The sequence below is a fragment of the Corythoichthys intestinalis genome, chromosome 7 (assembly GCF_030265065.1).
Source record: "Corythoichthys intestinalis isolate RoL2023-P3 chromosome 7, ASM3026506v1, whole genome shotgun sequence".
Taxonomy (NCBI): domain Eukaryota; kingdom Metazoa; phylum Chordata; class Actinopteri; order Syngnathiformes; family Syngnathidae; genus Corythoichthys; species Corythoichthys intestinalis.
In genome coordinates this window covers 48,701,856-48,722,428 of record NC_080401.1, presented here as the reverse complement: position 1 = coordinate 48,722,428, position 20,573 = coordinate 48,701,856, and the positions used below count along the sequence as shown (strand labels likewise).

General features: G+C 39.0%; 1 protein-coding gene across 2 annotated transcripts; it reads right to left on the bottom strand.

The window, feature by feature from the left end:
• Window positions 1-286: 286 nt before the first annotated feature.
• Window positions 287-18,654, bottom strand: lnp1 (leukemia NUP98 fusion partner 1). Of its 2 annotated transcripts, none has more exons than XM_057842340.1 (4): window positions 18,304-18,654; window positions 10,334-10,573; window positions 10,167-10,265; window positions 287-7,412 (listed from the first exon to the last, which is right to left on the bottom strand). In XM_057842340.1, the coding sequence occupies exons 1-4, from the start codon at window positions 18,490-18,492 to the stop codon at window positions 7,305-7,307; spliced, it is 636 nt and encodes a 211-aa protein (XP_057698323.1). In that variant the 5' UTR covers window positions 18,493-18,654; the 3' UTR covers window positions 287-7,304. The 2 variants fall into 2 exon arrangements, with proteins under 2 accessions (XP_057698323.1, XP_057698322.1); XM_057842339.1 differs by having other exon boundaries at window positions 287-7,788; window positions 18,304-18,653.
• Between the last annotated feature and the right edge of the window lie 1,919 nt (window positions 18,655-20,573).

Below are 20,573 nucleotides of genomic sequence, written 5' to 3'. Positions count from 1 at the left end.
AAGCAACTTTTTGGAGGATTGAATGATTTAGATTTTAGACACAAATGTCTTACCCATAATATGGCCCAAACACAAAAAGGATTGCTAAAATCTTTTTAAATGAAAAATTAAGTGTTCAAATCCAAATTTTTGAGCCTCAAATATTTTTTGCATTCAAAAACTTTATATGATTGAATTTTTTTTTTGGATTGAAATGATTATTTTTTTTTTTTTTTTTTTTGAAAATACATTTTTTTTGTATGAAGCAACTTAATTTTTGGTGAATAATAAAGACACAAATGTCCTAGCCAAAATGTGGCCCGAACAATAAACAACATTACTTCAATCAATACTCAAATTCAAAAGAAATCATTTGTTTCATCAACTTACCGCCAAATATGCTTTCAACCAGCCATTCATATGAATGCGGTCCGCCCTCGTCGAAGCGATGTTTGGAACTACCCGAGGCTCCACAACCCGGAAGTAAAATCGTATAATGGATCTCTATGGGAGTGTCGCAACTCTGTTTTACACAGCTCTGTCTCCGCCTGCTTCAACGGTGAAAAAAAAAAGATAGCAAACCCAAAACTTTCCTTACATCCGAGGAACGCTGCACGTCCACAGCAGCCGGAGGAGGATCTTTTGTCCACTTTGGCACCTCCCTTTTGGAATTTTGTATCTAAACGAGGCATTCGTTCAATGAATTGCGTGCAGTTGCCAAAGAGTATAATTTAGTTAACGGAAAAAACAAGGACTTCGGTTTAGCAAATGAGCAAACATTCTAAAGACGACCAATAACAATCAAATCGCATTTATTTTCAAAAATATGAATAAAATACACCAATAACAACACACAGACACATGAAAGTAACATTATGCTTGACTTCCATTTGTTTTTTTTTCTTCATAAGAACAGAAAACATGGTATGGAAAATGATCAAACTAACATCATTTTTAACACCACTAACATGGTATTGTTGTTGTTGTTGTTCCACAAAAATTTTATATACACTGCTGGCCAACAGTACGGGCACCCCTGCAATTCTGTCAGATGATGCTCAATTTCTTCCAGAAAATGATTGTAATTACAAATGCTTTGATAGTTATATCTTCATTTATTTTTTGCAATGAAAACACACAAAAGAGAATGAAAAAAAAAAAAAAATGAAATCATTATCATTTTACTCAAAACTCCAAAAATGTGTCGGACAAAAGTCTTCGCCCCCTTTGAAAAATCATGTGATGCTTCTCTAATTTGTGTAATTAACAGCACCTGTTACATACCCGTGTTACTTAACAGGTGGTGGCTATAACTAAATCACACTAGCAGCCAGTTAAAATGGATTAAAGTTGACTCAACCTCTGTCCTGTGTCCTTGTGTGTACCACATTGAGCATGGAGAAAAGAAGGAAGACCAAAGAACTGTCTGAGGACTTGAGAAGCAAAATTTTGAGGAAGCATGGGCAATATCAAGGCTACAAGTCCACCTCCAAAGACCTGAATGTTCCTGTGTCTACCGTGTGCAGTGTCATCAATAAGTGTAAAGCCCATGGCACTGTGGCTAACCTCCCTAAATGTGGAAGGAAAAGAAAAATTGATGAGAGATTTCAACTAAAGATTGTGCAGATGGTCGATGAAGAACCTCGACTCACATCCAAAAAAGTTCAAGCTGTCCTGCAGTTTGAGGGTACAACAGTGTCAACCCGTACTATCTGTCGGCATCTGAATGAAAAGGGACTCTATGGTAAGATACCAAGGAAGACCCTACTTCTGACCGGGGAAACGTAAAAAAGCCAGGCTGGAGTTTGCCAAAACTTACCTACCAAAAACTTTTTGGAAGGATGTTATCTGGTCAAATGAGACAAAAGTAGAGCTTTTTGGGAAAATGCATGAATATAGAATTTACAGGAAAAATAACGAGGCCTTCAAAGAAAAGAACACGGTCCCCTCAGTCAAACATGGTGGAGGTTCACTGATGTTTTGGGGTTGCTTTGCTACCTCTGGCACTGGACTGCTTGACCCTGTGCATGGCACTATGAAGTCTGAAGACTGCCAACAAATTTTGCAGCATAATGTAGGGCCCAGTGTGAGAAAGATGGGTCTCCCTCAGACGTCATGGGTCTTCCAGCAGGACAATGACCCAAAACAACTTCAAAAAGCACTAGAAAATGGTTTGAGAGAAAGCACTGGAGACTTCTAAAGTGGCCAGCAATGACTGTAGACCTGAATCCCATAGAACACCTATCGAGAGATCTGAAAATGGCAGTTTGGAGAAGGCACGCTTCAAATCTCAGAGACCTGGAGCAGTTGGCCAAAGAAGAATGGTCTAAAATTCCAGCGTTGTAAGAAACTGATTGATGGATACTGGAAGCGGTTGTTCGCAGTTATTTTGTCTAAAGGTTGTGCTACCAAGTATTAGGCTGAGGGTGCCAATACTTTTGTCCGGCCCATTTTTGGAGTTTTGTGTAAAATGATAATTTTTTTTTTTCCATTCTCGTTTGTGTTTTTGCATTGCAAGCAAAATAAATGAAGCTATTACTACCAAAGCATTTGTAATTGCAATCATTTTCTGGGAGATATTGAGCATTATCTGACAGAATTGCCTTTGGCCAGCACTGTATATAGTTTCCTTTAAAAAAAATCTACTGTATGTAAGGTAATTAAGGAGTAGTGAATGATTCTGAAAATTATTCACAACTCTCTAATTACAATATATTGATTTTTTCTTAAGAGGCTAAAGGCCTGTAAAGGTGCCACTAAAGCAGTTGTTGTTCTTCTTGTGGAATCTAACTTTGAAATCTTACTCCCCTGTTATTCATGAATCGTCTTGAAACTTGGTAGCTTTGTAGCATGGGCCAGTATCCAAAGTTCCTCGGAGCCTAAGTTTAGATTTTTTTTTTAAAATTATCAGTGCTGTTTAATTAATTACTGACTTACTGGTGCCTGTGTTGCCTGTAGGATATGGGTTAGCCAGTAGAGGGCATGCACTCATAACCTTCAGCCTGTAGTGTGCTGGGGAACACTTGTGCTTGCTATAAAAGTGGACTATACTGTATACAATACGTACTTCACTAATAACAGCATTGTTAGCTGCCAGAAAATCACAATTGTCTTTACACATTTTTAGCTTTACAGTGATCCCTCGTTTTTCGCGGTTAATGGGGATCAGAACCCACGGTGATAAGTGATAAACAGCGAAGTAGCAGTAGTAGTAGTTAGAAATATCGGATCGGACGCCGATATGGGCAAAAAAATGCGCATCGGATTGGCCGACACGGAAAAATTTCGATCCAGACTTCCGATCCAGTTTTTTAACAAAATCCGGTCCGGGTTTTCCAGCGCACGGATTTACATAATCCATTCCAGTTTTTGCTTCGGTTTCCCTAAAATCCAGTCCGCATTTTACGGCACACCTTCAACACACTACATCAACGTCTCCCAATATACTGAGAGACTTAATTGGTAAAAATGTCAGCTGTGTGGGATCATTTCACCTTAAAGGACGACAAAGACGAAGAGGCAGAGTGCAACATATGCCACAATAAAGTCAAGCGTGGTGGTAAAGCTGTAAGAAGTTTTAATTCAACCAACCTAAATAAGTATTTAGTGAAAAACCACCACAAACAATATAAGGAGTTTGTTAAGAAAACCGAAGACAAAAAGAAAGGTCTACGCAACTAACACTTGCAGAAACTTTTGCTATGCGTGACAAACTGGCACTCGACAGTCCCAAAGCCCAGGGAATAACAAATGTCATTGCCGAAGAATTCATTCTGGATGATGAGCCATTATCTCTCGTGAGTAAAGACGCACCATCAAACACTTAGAACCACGGTACAACATGCCCAGCCGTCATTACATCCTTAAGCGATTCGGCCGTGGAAGATTCGAGATCGATTCACAAACATCCAAATTCTGATTATTGAAATATGTCGAGTAAAGCGGAACTAATACACAGCGCGGTCTTCGGGACGCAATGAGAAACGGACCGCATTGCGTCCCGAGAGTAAACATCATGCTAGTCGTAGACCCGGGTAATGCCAATGCTCTGCTCAACTCACGGCTTTAGCTCAACTCATGCCGCTGGATAAAAAACACAACAATACCTGACTGCTGCTGACAGCCGCTACAAACTACGTCAACATTGTGTAACTGTTGATAATAGATATCATATGTATATAGAACTAGATGCAAAATTACAGACTCGACTGCGTCAGCAACATTGAAGTGTGGAAAACTAGATGCGTTATTAAACGGCCGCCATCTTAACCAGAGGCGTAGCGTCCCATTAGGCATACGCAGGCAATTGCCTTGGGCCCCCAGCCAGCAGGGGCCCCCAGAGGGCCAACAGATTTAGCACACACAGCTTTACTGCAATGTCGCAGTGACAAGTGCTGGGAGTGTTTCAATACCATGAAATCATTTGGCAGATTATATAACGATTATGTTATGAATCCCAATCAGCATTAACCATGTCATTTAGATTACACATGTTTAAGATTACACATGTTGCTCATTCTGTTCTTTGCTTCGAAGACGAAGGACGCATTTTCTGCGTCCTATATGGTATACTGGGGGCGGGTTTCAATAAGCTTCGGCTTCTCTTTTTGGGTTGAATCAATTGTAAACACATATAAATGCTGTATGTTTGTTCGGATTTGCCATGCCTGAAGGGAAAATAAATAAGTAAAGTCCAATCAGCTATTGACACCACATGATTGTTTAAAGAGTGACTCACCAAGTACTCTCTGGAAAGTCCTTGCCGAGTTGTTTTACGTTGATTTTCACGGGCCACCTCATTATTTATGTGACTTTAATAAATGGTGATTTTTCCAAGAAAGTCTATTAATGGGTCTATCGTATTCCTTGTCGAATACTTTATAAGAAAAATATAACATGCATCTAAAATAATCTTAAATGATTTTATTAGCAATTTTAATACTCCTTTTAGCAAGGTTCCTTGGGTATGCGTACAACCAGTCCTGTTATTGTCCTACGTCACAAGCGCTGCGTATTCTGGGAGCGAGAATAAGGTGCGCATTTCGAGCAGAGGACGGCCACCTGATGTGTGTGTCCATGAACGAATAAAGTACATCCATATGAGTCAGTGTAAAGTGCTTAGTTTTCGTCACTTTTATGGCCAAGATGACTGCACGTGCACGCAGCGCGCACTCGCACCCCCCACCTTTGTGTTCATTATACTGGGCGAGTATGTATGTGTGTCACGTGACTCAGAGTGAGAGTGGCCGGCGATCTGGCCTTTTTTTAATTGGCAAAATGAAGAGAAGTTATCCTTCTGGAAACAAAAAAACGAAAGAAGAAAAAAGCAGAAGAGAAAATGAAGCAAGACAGCGGTGAGTGTACTATGTTACTGTAGTTTTATGTCCTAATGTAGTAGAAGCACTGCAGACTGGTAGTAGTAGTAGCATTTTTATGTCCTAAACCAATTAACTGCCTTGACTTGTTGTAACTAGCTTGTTAGCGTTTGCTAACAGCATTGCAGCATGCAAGCGTTTCTTCATACATACAGACGTTACCTAGAACATAAAATCAGTGTTTAGAATCAACATACACACTGATCAGCCAAACCGATAAGATGTTACATGATTCACCTTTGTGCAAGAATGTTATCCTTACTAAGTAAAAGCAATATAACTTACCAGCTAGTCACGAGAATACGGTATGTGTAAAGCCTTTACACATACACATGTGAGAGTAAGGGGGACAGTTGAATTTGGAGCAATTTGCTCCAAGTCCAACTGTCCCCCTTACTTGCACATGCTCGGAGGGCCCCATGTTGCTTGTTGCCTGGGGCCCCCGGAGACCCTTGCTACGCCTCTGATCTTAACTCAGGAGACTTCCCTAGTAGGCTGTTGTGAACCTTCCAAGCGAACCTAATTAACTTTTTATCTAAAATACTCCTAAATCTGCAAAATCTTGACTTGAATCTATCTTCAAAACAGTTTTAAACTTTCACATGTCGAAAGTAGACAGAAGGGAAATTATGGAATAACGGGAGCAATTTTAACAACTTTAACAGTTGATTCGCAAAATTAAATGAATTGAATGTAGTTTAAAGCTGCTGATACAGAATGTGGACTTGAGTATTTTATTTACTGTTTTAAAATGTTAACTTGATAATGAAATAGTCGTTTAAACCTGAGAGGCTTTTTATACAATTATTGTAACTAATGGACGAAACATTAAAAGCATCTAATAGCTTGGGGGGGTTTGTGGGATTTTCCACTGAGGTTGTTTGTGTGTTTTGCTTTTTTAAGACAGTTTACAATATTATTGGCACGTTTTACTGAAAGACTATGCCATTTCTGTTTGTTATTTATAATGTATTGTGTTTGTCACTTCACTGAATAAACAGGTCAGTTTCTTGTTACCAACCGTTGTGTGTTATTCAAACTCACCTAATTCAGCTGGCTAGTTGTTATCAAGAGTACTAAAACTCTTTTCAACATGAGTCTGACAACTAAGTGAGGAGGCTAAATAACTTTAAACTTTAACACAGGCTCAGATAGGCCGGTATCGGCCAGCATCGGTATCGGATCGGAAGTGCAAAACAATATTGGTATCGGATCGGAAGTGCAAAAACCTGGATCGAGACATCCCTAGTAGTAGTTAACTTTTTTTGTGTGTGTTCAATGTATTTATCCAGATTTAGCATTGGAAAGAGAGAGATATACATAAAAGACATGTTTTTCTTTCACTTTTTTCCCCAAAATTAAAAAAAAAAAAACGTGTGTGTATATAATAATTATGATAAGTTTTAAACATGTTACTGTCCCACAAAGGGTTATTTTTAAACAGGAATAAAGGATGCTTAGCTTCATTTAATGCTTCATTGAGTGAGTCCACTGAAATCCAAAGCTGCTGACTTACACATAATGAGTTGCCACAGCAACTGTTTAACAACTTAAATGATGACTGACGCATGCCGTGCTTTGAAGCTCGGTTCTTTGGCAACATCAAACATCAACGTATGTCAATCATTGTTAACTTTATTAGGAAATTCCAGTTCACTTACTACCTGACCAACAACAAGCAGGGAAAGGGAGGGAGACTGAGACTGCGCGATCGGCTCGGGACAACTCATCTGTATTTATTTTGTTTTGGTTTTTTTAATCAAAAAAAAAAAAAAAAATCCGAGATGGACTGAGGGTGCGAAGTTTGAAGCGCAAAGTAGCGAGGGATCACTGTATTCAGAAAATGATTATCGTGAGTTTTCAATGTTTTCGCATACATTTTTGGAAAGGCAGGGAGAAGTCCATGAAGGGTTGTGGCAAGTTCACATGCAGGATTCACAAAGGATGCCGTTACGGGACTTTGAGGCGGGATGAGGACCAGTAGACGGGTTTGGGCATAGACACCATGAGGCGACACGTGGGACATGTCTGTTTCTTCCAAAGCCATTGCTCCACACACTGAAAAAAAAGATGTAGAAGGTATATACACTGTTTACAACGATAATGTAAATGTCTATTCCACTAAATTGCATTCATTTCATTGTTCCGTTGCATTTTTGTATAGTATTTTTTTCCTATTTTTCTTTAGTTGTGACTTGTAAGTCGTGGCTGAAGTCCCTACTGAAGGCAACGCGCAGCCCGCCATTGAAAAGCAAACAGTTCATGCTAGCATTTAGCGGTGTCTGCGCAGGGAAAGCTGCCGTCGGAATGTGTACTGGTGCGGTTGTTGTTCTTGTCGTGCCTCGTCCGCAGACTTCCTTCTGTCGCTCAGCAGTCTCCTAGCCAGGCAGGTCGGCGCCACCTCTCTGCTGCCGTGTTCAGATCTGCGAGCAGCCTTCCGTCACAAGGCCAGACGAGTGAGCGTGATTGTTTTTAGAGTGGGTGATGTAATGCATGTCGTGCTCACATGCTGGGAGTGAACGGGTAGGTTCTTAAAAACAGCAGGGTTTTAAACGAAACGTACAGTGGTATGAAAAAGTATCTGAACCTTTTGGAATTTCTTACATGTCTGGATAAAGTCACCATCAAATGTGATCTGATCTTTGTCAAAATCACACAGATGTAAAAAAGCAGTGTCTGCTTGAACTAAAACCATCCAAACATTTATAAGTGTTCATATTTTAATGAGGATGGCATGCAAACAATGACAAAAGGGGGGAAAATAAGTGAAAAATCACATTTAATATTTTGTGCCCCCCCCCCCCCCTCCCCCCTTTGGCAGCAATAACTTCAACAAGACACTTCCTGCAGCTGCAGATCAGTCCGGCACATCGATCAGGACTAATTTTGGCCCATTCTTCTCTACAAAACTGCTGTAGTTCAGTCAGATTCCTGGGATGTCTGGCATGAATCGCTGTCTTTAGGTCATGCCACAGCATCTCAATGGGGTTCAAGTCTGGACATTGACTTGGTCACTCTAGAATGTGTATTTTGTTCTTCTGAAACCATTCTGAAGTTGATTTACTTCTGTGTTTTACATCATTGTCTTGTTGGAGCATCCATCCTCTTTTTAGCTTCAACTGTCTGACAGACGGCCTCAGGTTTTCCTGCAAAACATCCTGATAAACTTTTGAATTCTTTCTTCCATTAATGATTGCAAGTTGTCCAGGCCCTGAGGTAGCACAACAGCCCCAAATCATGATGCTCCCTCCACCATGCTTTACTGTGGCGATGAGGTGTTGATGTTGGTGAGCTGTTCCACTTTTCCTCCAAACATCATGTTGTGTGTTACTCCCAAAAAATTCAACTTTGGTTTCATCAGTCCACAAAATATTTTGCCGAAACTTCTGTGGAGTGTCCAAGTGCCTTTTTGCGAACATTAAACGAGAAACAATGTTTTTTTTTTGAGACAGCAGTGGCTTCCTCCGTGGAGTCCTCCCATGAACATCATTCTTGGCCATAGTTTTACATATCGTTGATGTGTGCACAGAGATATTGGACTGTCCCAGTAATTTCTGTAAGTCTTTAGCAGACACTCTAGGGGTCTTTTTTTACCTCTGAGTATTCTGTGCTGAACTCTTGGTGTCATCTTTGGTGGACGGCCACTCCTTGGGAGAGAAGCGACAGTGCCAAACTCTCTCCATTTGTAGACAACTTCTCTGACTGTTGATTGGTGAACAGAGATGGTTTGTATCCTTTCCCAGCTTTATACTAATCAATAATCCTTGATCGCAGGTCTTCAGACAGGTCTTTTGACCAAGTCATAATGCACATCAGACAATGCTTTTCATGAAGACAATTCTTACCAGGTGTGTGTTTTATAGTGGGCAGGGCAGCTTTAAACCTCCATCAGTAATTGGGCACACACCTGGCTTAAATTGTTTTGGAAAAATTTGTTTCAATTGCTCTTTATGTCTTCTTAGGCAGAGGGTCCACTTACTTATTTTTCCCCCTTCTGTCATTGTTTGCATGTTATCCTCATTTAAATATGAAAACCTATTAAGCTTTGGGTAGTTTTAGTTAAAGTAGACACTGTTTAGACACATCTATTTGATTTTGACAAAGATCAAATAACATTTTATGGTGATTTTATGCAGAAATGTGAGAAATTCCAAAAGGTTCAGATACTTTTTCATACCACTGTACATTAGGGTTTCAAACTAGGGCTAGGCCTTCAAGATAGGGTTCCAAATCAGGGTTAGGGCCGTTCATAGTAAGGTTTCAAATTCGGGATTTAGGATTTGATTAGGAATTTAAACTGCGGTAAAGTCATGGAATTAGGGTTTGGGTTATGCTAAAAAATGAGGCTTGGGTTCAGGTTTCAAATTAAGGTTTCAAAGCAGGGTTAGCATTTCAAAGTAGAGTTCTAAAGGGTTCAGGGTAAGGAATTCAAACATGGGTTATAATTTCAAACAAGGGTTGTGTGAACCCTGATTCGTTTTTTAATTGAACCTACTAACCCAGGCTTGAATGACAGACAAACTAGAGCAAGGGTGGCCAACCCTGGTCATCGAGAGCCGCAATGCAGCTTGTTTTCCATGTCTCCCTCCTTTAACACACCTGAATTAAATGATCAGCTCATCAGCAAGCTCTGCAGTTGCCTGATAACAATCCTGATAATTTGATTCAGGTGTGTTGGAGGAGGGAGACATGGAAAACAAGCTGGATTGCAACTCTTGAGGACCTGGGTTGGCCACGCCTGAACTAGAGGATAGATAAACAGACTTTTTGCAAGCTCTACTTTTCAAGTGAATATTATTCTCGTATTTTTACCTCCTTGTGGAACACATGCGCGCAGTGCAGTTCTTGAACAGCCCCGCCACTTTGATACATATTGTCATGACACAGCAGACATAACTTGGCATCGTCATTCTGATGAAGCAAACAAATGAACATTTCAGCTAAAGGTTGCAAACAAACCCTTGAAAAGTCCAACTGACCAGTGACAGGTTGCATTTATCTTGAAGACAAAGCCTCTTTTGGAAGGATTCGGTCAGCTCTGGAATGGTGCCAATGCGGTTCTCTGGGACGGCCGACTTGGTGCGCCCGTTGTCGTCGGAAGAGGACCGCCTAGCCCTCTGGTGGGGTCGGACCTCGACCTTTTCCTCTCGGCTCTTGGCGTGGCTTGGTGCCACAGCGGCCTCGTGCAGCTGATTTAGCTTCATGGCGTCTAGCTGGGACTGCAAAGGAACTTTTACTTTAGCTATATAACATGTAACCAACTAATCAAACTTCAACAAGTGTCATGTAGGGTGCAACGGTTCAGTTAGCCCACGGTTCGGTTTGAACCTCGGTTTTGGGATCACGGTTTCGGTTTGCGTTTTACTTTTTTTTTTTTTTTAAACTGCCTTTATTTTGCTTTTTAAGAAATGAAATAAACACTTAAAATGTAAACATTTTCGATTGTTAAAATGCCTCTTAGCTCTTTGGCTTGTGGAGTGACTGACTAGCGAAATACACACACAGTAGTAAAAAAGTTACTTGGCAAAGTAACTGGTGATACCTTTCATGTTTTTTTTTTTTTTCCCATAAAAAAACAAAAACAAAAAACGTAGTAACCTTTGCTATGTTTGGAGGTCATTTAATGTTGTGAATCAACCGTTAAAGTTGATAAAATTGCTCCCGTTTTTGCATTAGTTCCCTTCCGTCACTAAATCCGCTTATTACCACCTAAAAAATATAACCAGAATTAAGGGGCTTCTGACACAAGACATGGAAAAACTTATGCATGCATTCATTTTCAGCAGATTGGACTATTGCAATGGTATATTTACAGGTCTTGATAAAAAATCAGTCAGGAAGCTGCACCTAGTACAGAATGCTGCAGCCAGAGTCCTCACAAATACAAGGAAGCTGGACCACATTACACCGGTTTTGAAATCACTACACTGGCTTCCAGTGAGTCAAAGGATAGACTATAAAATACTACTGCTCGTCTACAAAACACTTAATGGCCTTGGACCAAAATACATGCTTGACTTGTTAGATTCCTATGAGACATCTAGACCCCTAAGGTCGTCTGGAACCGGTCTTCTGCATGTTCCAAGAACAAGAACCAAGCAGGGTGAGGCAGCATTTAGTTACTATGCTCCTCACCTCTGGAACAAGTTACCCGAACCTCTGAAGTATGCTCAAACTGTTAGCTCTTTTAAATCAGGGCTAAAAACGCTTTTGTTTAGCACTGCATATCCATAACTGTCTATATATTTCAATCTACCTGCTTTCTGTTCCTCTTGTGCTTATCTCCATTGCTGATTTCAACTATTATTAGGAGTAGTAGTTTTTGTTTTATTTTTTATTTTTGTTTTATTTGTATTAATTTATTTTTATTCTGTGATTAAGTGTGATCTTTTGTCTTGGTTTTTACGTTGTATTGATTTAAATGTGATTTTTATGATCTTCATGTGATGTAAAGCACTTTGAATTGCCTCGTGTTGAATTGTGCTATATAAATAAATTTGCCTTGCCTTGCCTTGCCTTCTGTCTACTTTCGACATGTGAAAATTTTAAAACTGTTTCATCCTTTAAAGATAGACTCAAGTCAAGATTTTGCCGATTTAGGAGTATTTCAGATAAAAAGTTGCTTAGGTTCGCTCGTAAGGTTTACTACAACAGAGCCTTTCTGAGAAGTTTACTGCTCTAAAATGGCGGCTGTTTACTAACGCTACCGAGTCTGTCATTTCGCATGTAGTTCTATATGCATGAGATATCTAGGCGTAGATTGTATGTTGTCGCCTAAGTCAGGTAATATTGGAGCCACCTAGCCTAGGATCGCGTTTGCTACAGCGTCTCAACAAACACTCTTTCCTCTCCGAGTCTCTGACTTTTCTCGCGTCATTCAACCAACGCATTGTCTCGTTGCAGAAACGGTGACCAAATCCAAACGGATGAAAAAAAAAACAAAAAAACGTAATGCACGAAAAACGTGCAGATTTTGAACGTAATGTACGGCGTACACATTTAAAAATTAGTGCTCACTAGTACAAATTACGACGAGACCGTACAATTTGACAGGTATGAATTATAGTGGACCGTCACAGTTAGGTAGTAGCACTCTGTAGCACGGGATGTCCAACTTCCAACTATCAGTGGTCAGGGCGAAACTATGTGCTTTAGCGAAATCATCTTCGATGGCTTTGCGTGCCATTACGTAAATATCGGGGATTACGTTGTTGGAGAAATATGTCCGCGAGGGAACAATGTAACGCGGGTCAAGCGTTGCAAATAAATTAACGAAGCCCGCCGTGTGTTTTCACTGGTGTCATCTTCAGGGTTGTCCTACCCTGAGAAAGTGATATCTGTGGGTGATGCTGGCTGAGGTGCCAGACTCATGTTATAAAAGTGTTGCCATTAGCATGGGGAACAAGCGCTGAGCAATGCTTGCAATTTTTTCTTCTTCAATATTTTCTCTCCCTCCGCATTGTAATCCACGGGGAAACCAAAATGTTGCCACACCGCAGATTTGAAAGAAGCCGGTGCTTCCTCGGTCTCTCCACTCCTCCGCTCGCCATAGCTATTTGTTTTCTTTCTTGTTTCACTTTCACTTTGCTCGTAAGCGAGAGAGGGCGTTACTCGGCTTCTATTACACAGGTGCTTGACAGCGATCCGACATTTACTTGCGGGGCGGGAATTTCTCCACAGCGGTGCTTCACGTCACACACAGGCACACAGAGCTCGATCAATTCATTCCACAAGCGTTCGGAATACATTAATTGCAAAACCGAAAAGGCGCGGTTCATAAAGGCGTATTGAACCGTACAGGGCGAACCGAATGGTTCGGCTTTGAACCGCAAACCGTTGCACCGCTAGTGTCATGTCAGCATAGCTATAGGCAACTGCTTGTGGATGATTGATGTGTATTACTGCACTGGTTTGATCACCATTGCAAGTGAATGAAGAGTTTATAGCACACAATCTATTTCAGCACAATTCCAAGCAACAGACAAGTGAACTAATTAGCCAGTCCCTCAATAAACACGTTAGCTATATCTAGCAGAGACACTTGTGTAATATTTGTCATCATAGCTTTAAAAGTGAGACGTTTGTTGTGGCTAAATGGAGCTAATCCATCCTAAGAATGGAACCACTGATCATTTACACAACAGGAATAATCTGACCGTAAGATCTTAATGAGAGCGCCCGATGCTAAAACAGTCTTACTTGATTTATTTAGCCATATTTAAAGGTTCAAGTAAGGTTTCAAACTTTGGTTTTAAAACAGGGCAAAAGTTCAGACTATGGTTAGTACTGTTGTGGTCAGGATACAGGCAACCAAGCCAAGATGATAACTTTTGAGTCTCAAGAATGAACCAAAGATTGAGTCTATTGGGAGTCAAGTCCAAAGAACAAACCTTCAGAATGTGGTCTTGAAACAAGAATGTTCTCAGGTGTAAAATGCTAAAAGTGTTTTTTTAAAAGGTTTTCATACTTTGTTTTCATATCAGGGTAAGCAGTTCTAGCAATGGTTAGGATTGCTATACTCGAGAACAAGACCAAAACTTGAACATGACATGAACTGAAATCCAAAGTCAATGTGACCTAGTGAAGATCAAGACTTTTAGGAGTGAAGACCAAGTCAAGTCTGGGAAAGACCAAAACCGTTCAAATGAACAAAAAATCGTCTTGGGTGTACAACACGAACAGTTAGTACAGTGATCCTCATTTTTAGCACTTAATGGGGTCTAGAACCCGCTGCTATAAGTGAAAAAATGCAAAGTAGCATCCTCCAAAGGATATTTTTTAAATGTATTTATTCAGATTTAGCTTTGGAAAGAGAGACATAGAAGATATGTTTTTTTTCCTCACTTTTTTCCCCAAAGTACTGTATCTTGAAAAAAAAAAAGTTTTTTTCCCAAATTTTATTTGTTTGAAACAATAATTTATCACCTAAAATATCGGGGAAAATGTGACAATAACAAAAAAAAAAAAAAACAATTAAGCGATAGTAATGAGGTAGTTATCCCTGACCTATTTACAGACCGTATTTTTGTCATTGTGACATAATTTGTTTAAAAGTTTAAAATATGCGAGTGAATAATTTTATAAAGTAATTATTTTAAACTAAATATTAGACATCAATTCATGATTCTAAGCTAAAAATGATAGACATTTCGAATAACAATATAATTACTGACGTTCTTTTTATGGCTATGTTGAAACAAAAGCGGTTGCGCAGCGTCTGTAAACAGGGGTCTCCAGGGTAAAACAGACAAATTAATAATAGTTCGAGGGCTTAATGCGCCATGAAACTGCTAATACAGTAGTTTATTTTAACCCTATATTGCCGAATGTATCACATTTGATACACCTAAAATTTGATGATTTTGAGACTAATTCAGATTTTTGACATTTCTTTTTGAAAAAAAAAAATTATGGATGCAAGTCAACACATGCATCTGCAGGTTTCATGAGAAAATTAAGCAGGATTTAGCAAGGGTTATAAATATTAGAGCGCTTATTACACATATTCATTTTGACTTTTCTTTTTACAAATTTGAAAAAAAGGTTTCATTATGACCTTATTTTTTCAAATTTTGTGATTATCTGACAATTGCTTCATATTGCAGGCATTAAAGAATTAAAGAGGGGTGCAAAAGGCAGGAGGAAAAAAAAAATATATATATATATATGTATATAGACTAGGGCTGACAAAATTATCGCGTTAACGGGCGGTAATTAATTTTTTTAATCAATCACGTTAAAATATTTGACACAATTAACGCACATGCCCCGCTCAAACAGATTAAAATGACAGTACAGTGTTATCTCCGCTTGCTACTTGTTTTTTTTTTGGTGTTTGGCGCCCTCTGCTGGCGCTTGGGTCCAATTGATTTTATGGGTTAGTACCATGAGTGAGCATGGTGTAATTATTGACATCAACAATGGCGAGCTACTAGTTTATTTTTTGAATGAAAATTTTTCAAATTTTAATAAAACGAAAACATTAAGAGAGGTTTTAATATAAAATTTATATATTTTTTACTAACATTTATCTTTTAAGAACTACAAGTCTTTCTATCCATGGATCACTTTAAGAGAATGTTAATAATGTTAATGCCATCTTGTTGATTTATTGTTATAAGAAACAAATATACAGTACTTATGTACCGTATGTTGAATGTATATATCCGTCTTGTGTCTTATCTTTCCATTCCAACAATAATTTCCAGAAAAATATGTCATATTTTATAGATGGTTTGAATTGCGATTAATTACGATTAATTAATTTTTAAGCTGTAATTAACTCGAATAAAATTTTTAATCGTTTGACAGCCCTAATATAGACCCTTCAAGCACTTAAAATGTAATGAGAATTATAAGTTTTAAATATGTTACTACCCCACCAAATTATTTTTCTAAACAAGAATAAAGTAGAAAAATGCTTGTCTTTATTAAATACTTCATTAAGTCCACTCAAATCAGCTCAAGCTGCTCACTTACACACAATGAGTTGCCACAGCAACTGTTTAACAAGTTAAACGATGATTGACTATGGGGCGCCGTTTGTAAAGCAGCACATGCTGAAAATTATTTTCTCACATTTAGCGCCACACAGTGTTTAAAATGTGTGAAATTTTTACTGTGACTTTTTTTCTTTGCACATTTAAAACATTATTTAGGAACTTAAATATTTATTTTTAAATAAGTTTTGGACCTGATTGTTTGAATTCAGAAATAAATATATAATTTAAATCTTAAATTTATGTCCTACATCCTTAAGGTTAAATCTGGAAACGGTTGGAACTAAATATTTAGCTTAATATGCAAATTCACATGACTGGAGACCGGAAGTAACAAAATAAAAGCTGGAGCACACAAAATACTCTTTAGATAGTTCCTCCTAAATGTGTATTCTAGCTATATATTGTTATTATCACAATGACTCATGTCCAAGAGTCGACCGACTGCCACGGTTGAGTGGTTTTATTCATTTTTAATCAATGTGAACAGACAGTCTGAGCTGCTCCAGCTTTTATTTTGTTACTTCCAGTCTCCAGTCACGTGAATTTGCATATTAAGCTAAATATTAGTTTCAACCGTTTCAAGATTTAACATTTAGGATATAAATTTATGATTTAAATTAAATATTTAGTTCTGGATTTAAACAGTCAGGTCTAAAACTTCTTATTAAAATATAAATAATTTGCTAAATAACGTAAATGTGCAAAAAAAAAGTGACTAAAAATTTCACACTCTTTTAAACACTGTGTGGCGCTAAATGTGAGAAAATGATGTCGTAATTTTTAGCATGTACTGCTTTACAAACTGCGCCCGTAATTAACACATGCGGGGCTTTGAAGTTTCGGATTCCAAGCGTCTCTGGCAAGATTAAACCTTAACGTCTGTCAATCATAGTTAATTTCAGTGCACTGCCTAACCAAGAAAAGCGACAGGAGCGAGAGTGAGAGACTATGTGATTGGATTGGGACGGCTCTATAAAATGCTGCATTCATGAATTTTTTTAATTGAAAAAAAAAAATCTGTGAATTAGCGAGGGATCACTGTACTTCAAGTATGGGTTTAAAACTTTGCTTTAAAGTCCTGGAAAGCAGTTTTGACTATGGTTAGGGCTGGTATGCTCAAAGACAAGACCAAAGCTGGAACATGAACGTAAAACCCAAAGTCACTGGATCGAGTCAACATCAAGATTTTAGGCAGTCAAGACCAAGATAAGCCATAAACCAGACCAAGACATTCAAAATGTGGTCTTGAACTGAGAACTGTTTCGAGTAGGGTTGTTCCGATCATGGTTTTTTGCTCCCGATCCGATCCCGATCGTTTTAGTTTGAGTATCTGCCAATCCCGATATTTCCTGATCCGATTGCTTTTTTTGCTCCCGATTCAATTCCAATTATTCCCGATAATTTTTCCCGATCATATACATTTTGGCAATGCATTAAGAAAAAAATGAATAAAACTCGGACGAATATAATAATACATTCAACATACAGTACATCAGTACTGTATTTGTTTATTATGACAATAAATCCTCAAGATGGTGTTTACATTATTAACATTCTTTCTGTGAGAGGGATCACCGATAGAAAGACTTGTGACTTTGTATATTGTGACTAAATATTGCCATCTAGTGTATTTGTTGAGCTTTCAGTAAATGATACTGAAGGCCATGCCCAATGCATGATGGGAAGTGGAATCATGACTAGTGAAACCACGACTGTGCGTAGTGCTACCAATTCATATATCTTCTCTGCGATGGGATATAACTTAAGGTGATTAGAAAAAGATCAATTGCTACCTTGCTTCCCCACATTTCTTCCCATGAAATTTCTAATCGTAGGGAGAGGGATTGTAAAGCTTTAGCCAATTAAAACAAGGTTCCAAAGGCTGCCAAAATTCCCTCTACTCTTTATACGCTGCCTCTTAGCTCTCTATATGGGCAAAACGGCGCTATTACAGATGGAGCGCGACAATGCGTGAGTGGGTCGTGCGGCGCATGCATTAATTGCGTTAAATATTTTAACGTGATACATTTTTTAAAAAATTAAATACCGCCGTTATTGGGATAAATTTGATAACCCTACCTTAAGCCTAAACTAAAGACTCTGGATAAGTGTAACATAATATGTCTGTAGCGTTAAATACAATTAGAAAACGATTTAAATAAATAAATAAAAAAAGGCATGGCCGATATTTTTTTGCCGATCCGATACTTTGAAAATGACGTGATCGGGACATCTCTAGTTTCGAGTGTACATCACTAATGGTTCGCACCTTAAATAACGGTCTCAGGACAGAGTTAGAGTTAGTTAGTTAGTTTTCAAATCAGGGTTATGGTTTAAGATTAGTTATCTGCTTTTAAGTCAGAGTTTCTTCCAAAAGGGTTGGTATATCAATTTGAAACCAGTGTTAGCATGCAGTGCATGCATGCAAATGTTGAAATCTTTCTTACCACAGTAGGAAGTGACGCCCGTCTATCAGCTTTGGTGTTGGTGGGTCTCCGAAAACTTCTCTTGCGCGAGTGTCCTCCAGCTCCGCATCCCTCAGCTCCGTGTCCCCAGTAGCTGCTCATCCACTTGGTGAAGTTGCCGTCGTCGTCCTCCTCGTCCATGACAATGGCGGGCAGGAGCCTCAGTGACATGTTGAGGATGCTGTGACACTGAACTCCAGACTGAATGAACGCTTGACTGACTGATTGTCTATTCCCGGGCCATCCAGAAATAACCTGGCGCAATCCCTTTTAATCTATTTAACATGACTGCATTTGTTTTCACTCTGGGCCGACTATGAATGGGTGTGCTTGTTTTTGGAAGGCTTTCCATTCCATTCCTGTCACCAGGTCCCCCCGGGGCACCTCCACACTCGCCCATACTTTCCATGAGTGCATCAAAAATGTCAATAATTATGGAGTGCTGCGTGATTCTGCTATGTAGGACAACAACACATCAGCTCATATCAGTGTTGTGCATATGCGTGTGTTAGGATTCCATAATTCCTGGAAACATCTAATAGTTGAACTCAAAAACTACTAAATAACAAATTTATTTTTCCGTGTTAATTTACAAAACTTTAAGGAAACTAATATTTTTGAGTCAAGATTTGTCATTTAGACCATTATTTTTAGCAAAAACAATAAATACGAGCACTGAAAAAACTAATATTATTGCCGCTTAGTGAATCACGCACAGGAGTTGTGAAACTCTTCTTCACCTGTGTCTGCATGACTGTGTTGTACTGCCCCTTGTGGCCAAGTAGCACATAGCAGAAAAAGAAAAATAATGACAGAATCGATATATCACTCGATGGCACCTGTTTTGAACATAGGTGGAGTCGACAATAAAATAAACTTACAAGAATATTTATAACAATAAGTTGAAAATGAGCTTTTTTTGTTTCCCCATCATTCTTGAGGTAAATTCTAAATCAGGCTGCTTAGGACAGCTATACTTTTCGCCAAGATCATCATCCATTGAATATGGTACGCCCGCCGGTGTCTTGCCAATGTTAGTTACCCATTTTTGACAGTTACCCCTGTCAAAAATTGCATCCCCTGCGCGGAGCCACTGTGCTGCACTGATTTGCTTGATTTCCGTGTTTTAGTGATGTAGTTATCTACGAGGTTTTAAAACATGGCCCATCCAATTTTATATTAAAACCCCTCTTAAATGTTTTCGTTTTAATAAAACTTGTAAAATTTTCTATCAAAAAATAAACTAGTAGCTCGCCATTGTTGATGTAAATAGTTGCACAATGCTCATTGTGCTGAAACCCATAAATTCAGTCGCACCAAAGCGCCAGCAGAGGGCGAAAAAACACCAAAAAACACAAATAACAAGTTGACATGACACTGTGCTGTCATTTTAATCTGTTTGAGCGGGGCATGTACGTTAATTGCGTCAAATATTTTAACGTGATTAATTTTTAAAATTGGCCGTGGTCCTGGGTTGGCGCCCGCGTGGCGTCTCCGCTCGCCTCCGTGGCTGTCGTGCGCCTGATGGGGCTCACATGCGGCTGGATGTGATAGGGCGCGCTCGGATGGGGGGTCCCGGTGCCAGGATTGGCGATGTGGCGGCGTAGGGTTGGTCACCAACGGGCTTACACTCACAAGGGATTCACACGATTACTGGGTTCTAGTTCAGAGCTGATTTGTGTACACTCTACCACTTTCAATAATTTAGCTTATAGACTCCCCCACCCCCGTCCCCCTCTTTCCCTGGTCAACAGGTCCCCCACATGGTGTCAACCGGAAATACATCTAGCTGACGATAGCACCAACATATTAGTAATTGGTCTAGATGTTCAATGTATTTGTTGTTGTAGTTTGTGTTTTTCTTTCTTCTCTTGTATTTCTTTTCTTCTGATCCCCCATAACTCCTTCCTGTTCGCTGCTTTGTCATAATAAACGAGGTATGTTGAGTGATCACAATGGGAGTATGTCAGACTCTCAATGTGAAACATTAAAACTGTTCAGACAATCCAGGCACTTAGACTTCCATTCTCCGTGTCAAACAGCTGAACAGGACAGGTTTAAAAAAAAAAAAAAAAAAAAAAATTAATTAATTAATTACCGCCCGTTAACGCGATCATTTTGACAGCCCTAATAATTCTGAATCGATACATTGATTGGTTACGTAACGATTGAACGAAATTAATTGAAATGCAATTGAAATGATCAAAATCGTCATCTCAAAGGTAGGCTGCTTTGTTAAAAAGAATGTTTAC

Coding starts and splice junctions, on each gene's coding strand:
- lnp1 (XM_057842339.1), bottom strand. CDS start 18,492: ATGTCACTGAGGCTCCTGCCCGCCATTGTCATGGACGAGGAGGACGAC. Junction 10,266..10,333: donor ATAAATGCAACCTGTCACTG/GTCAGTTGGACT, acceptor TTGCTTCATCAG/AATGACGATGCCAAGTTATG. Junction 7,789..10,166: donor CGCATGTGTTCCACAAGGAG/GTAAAAATACGA, acceptor TTGTGACGGAAG/GCTGCTCGCAGATCTGAACA.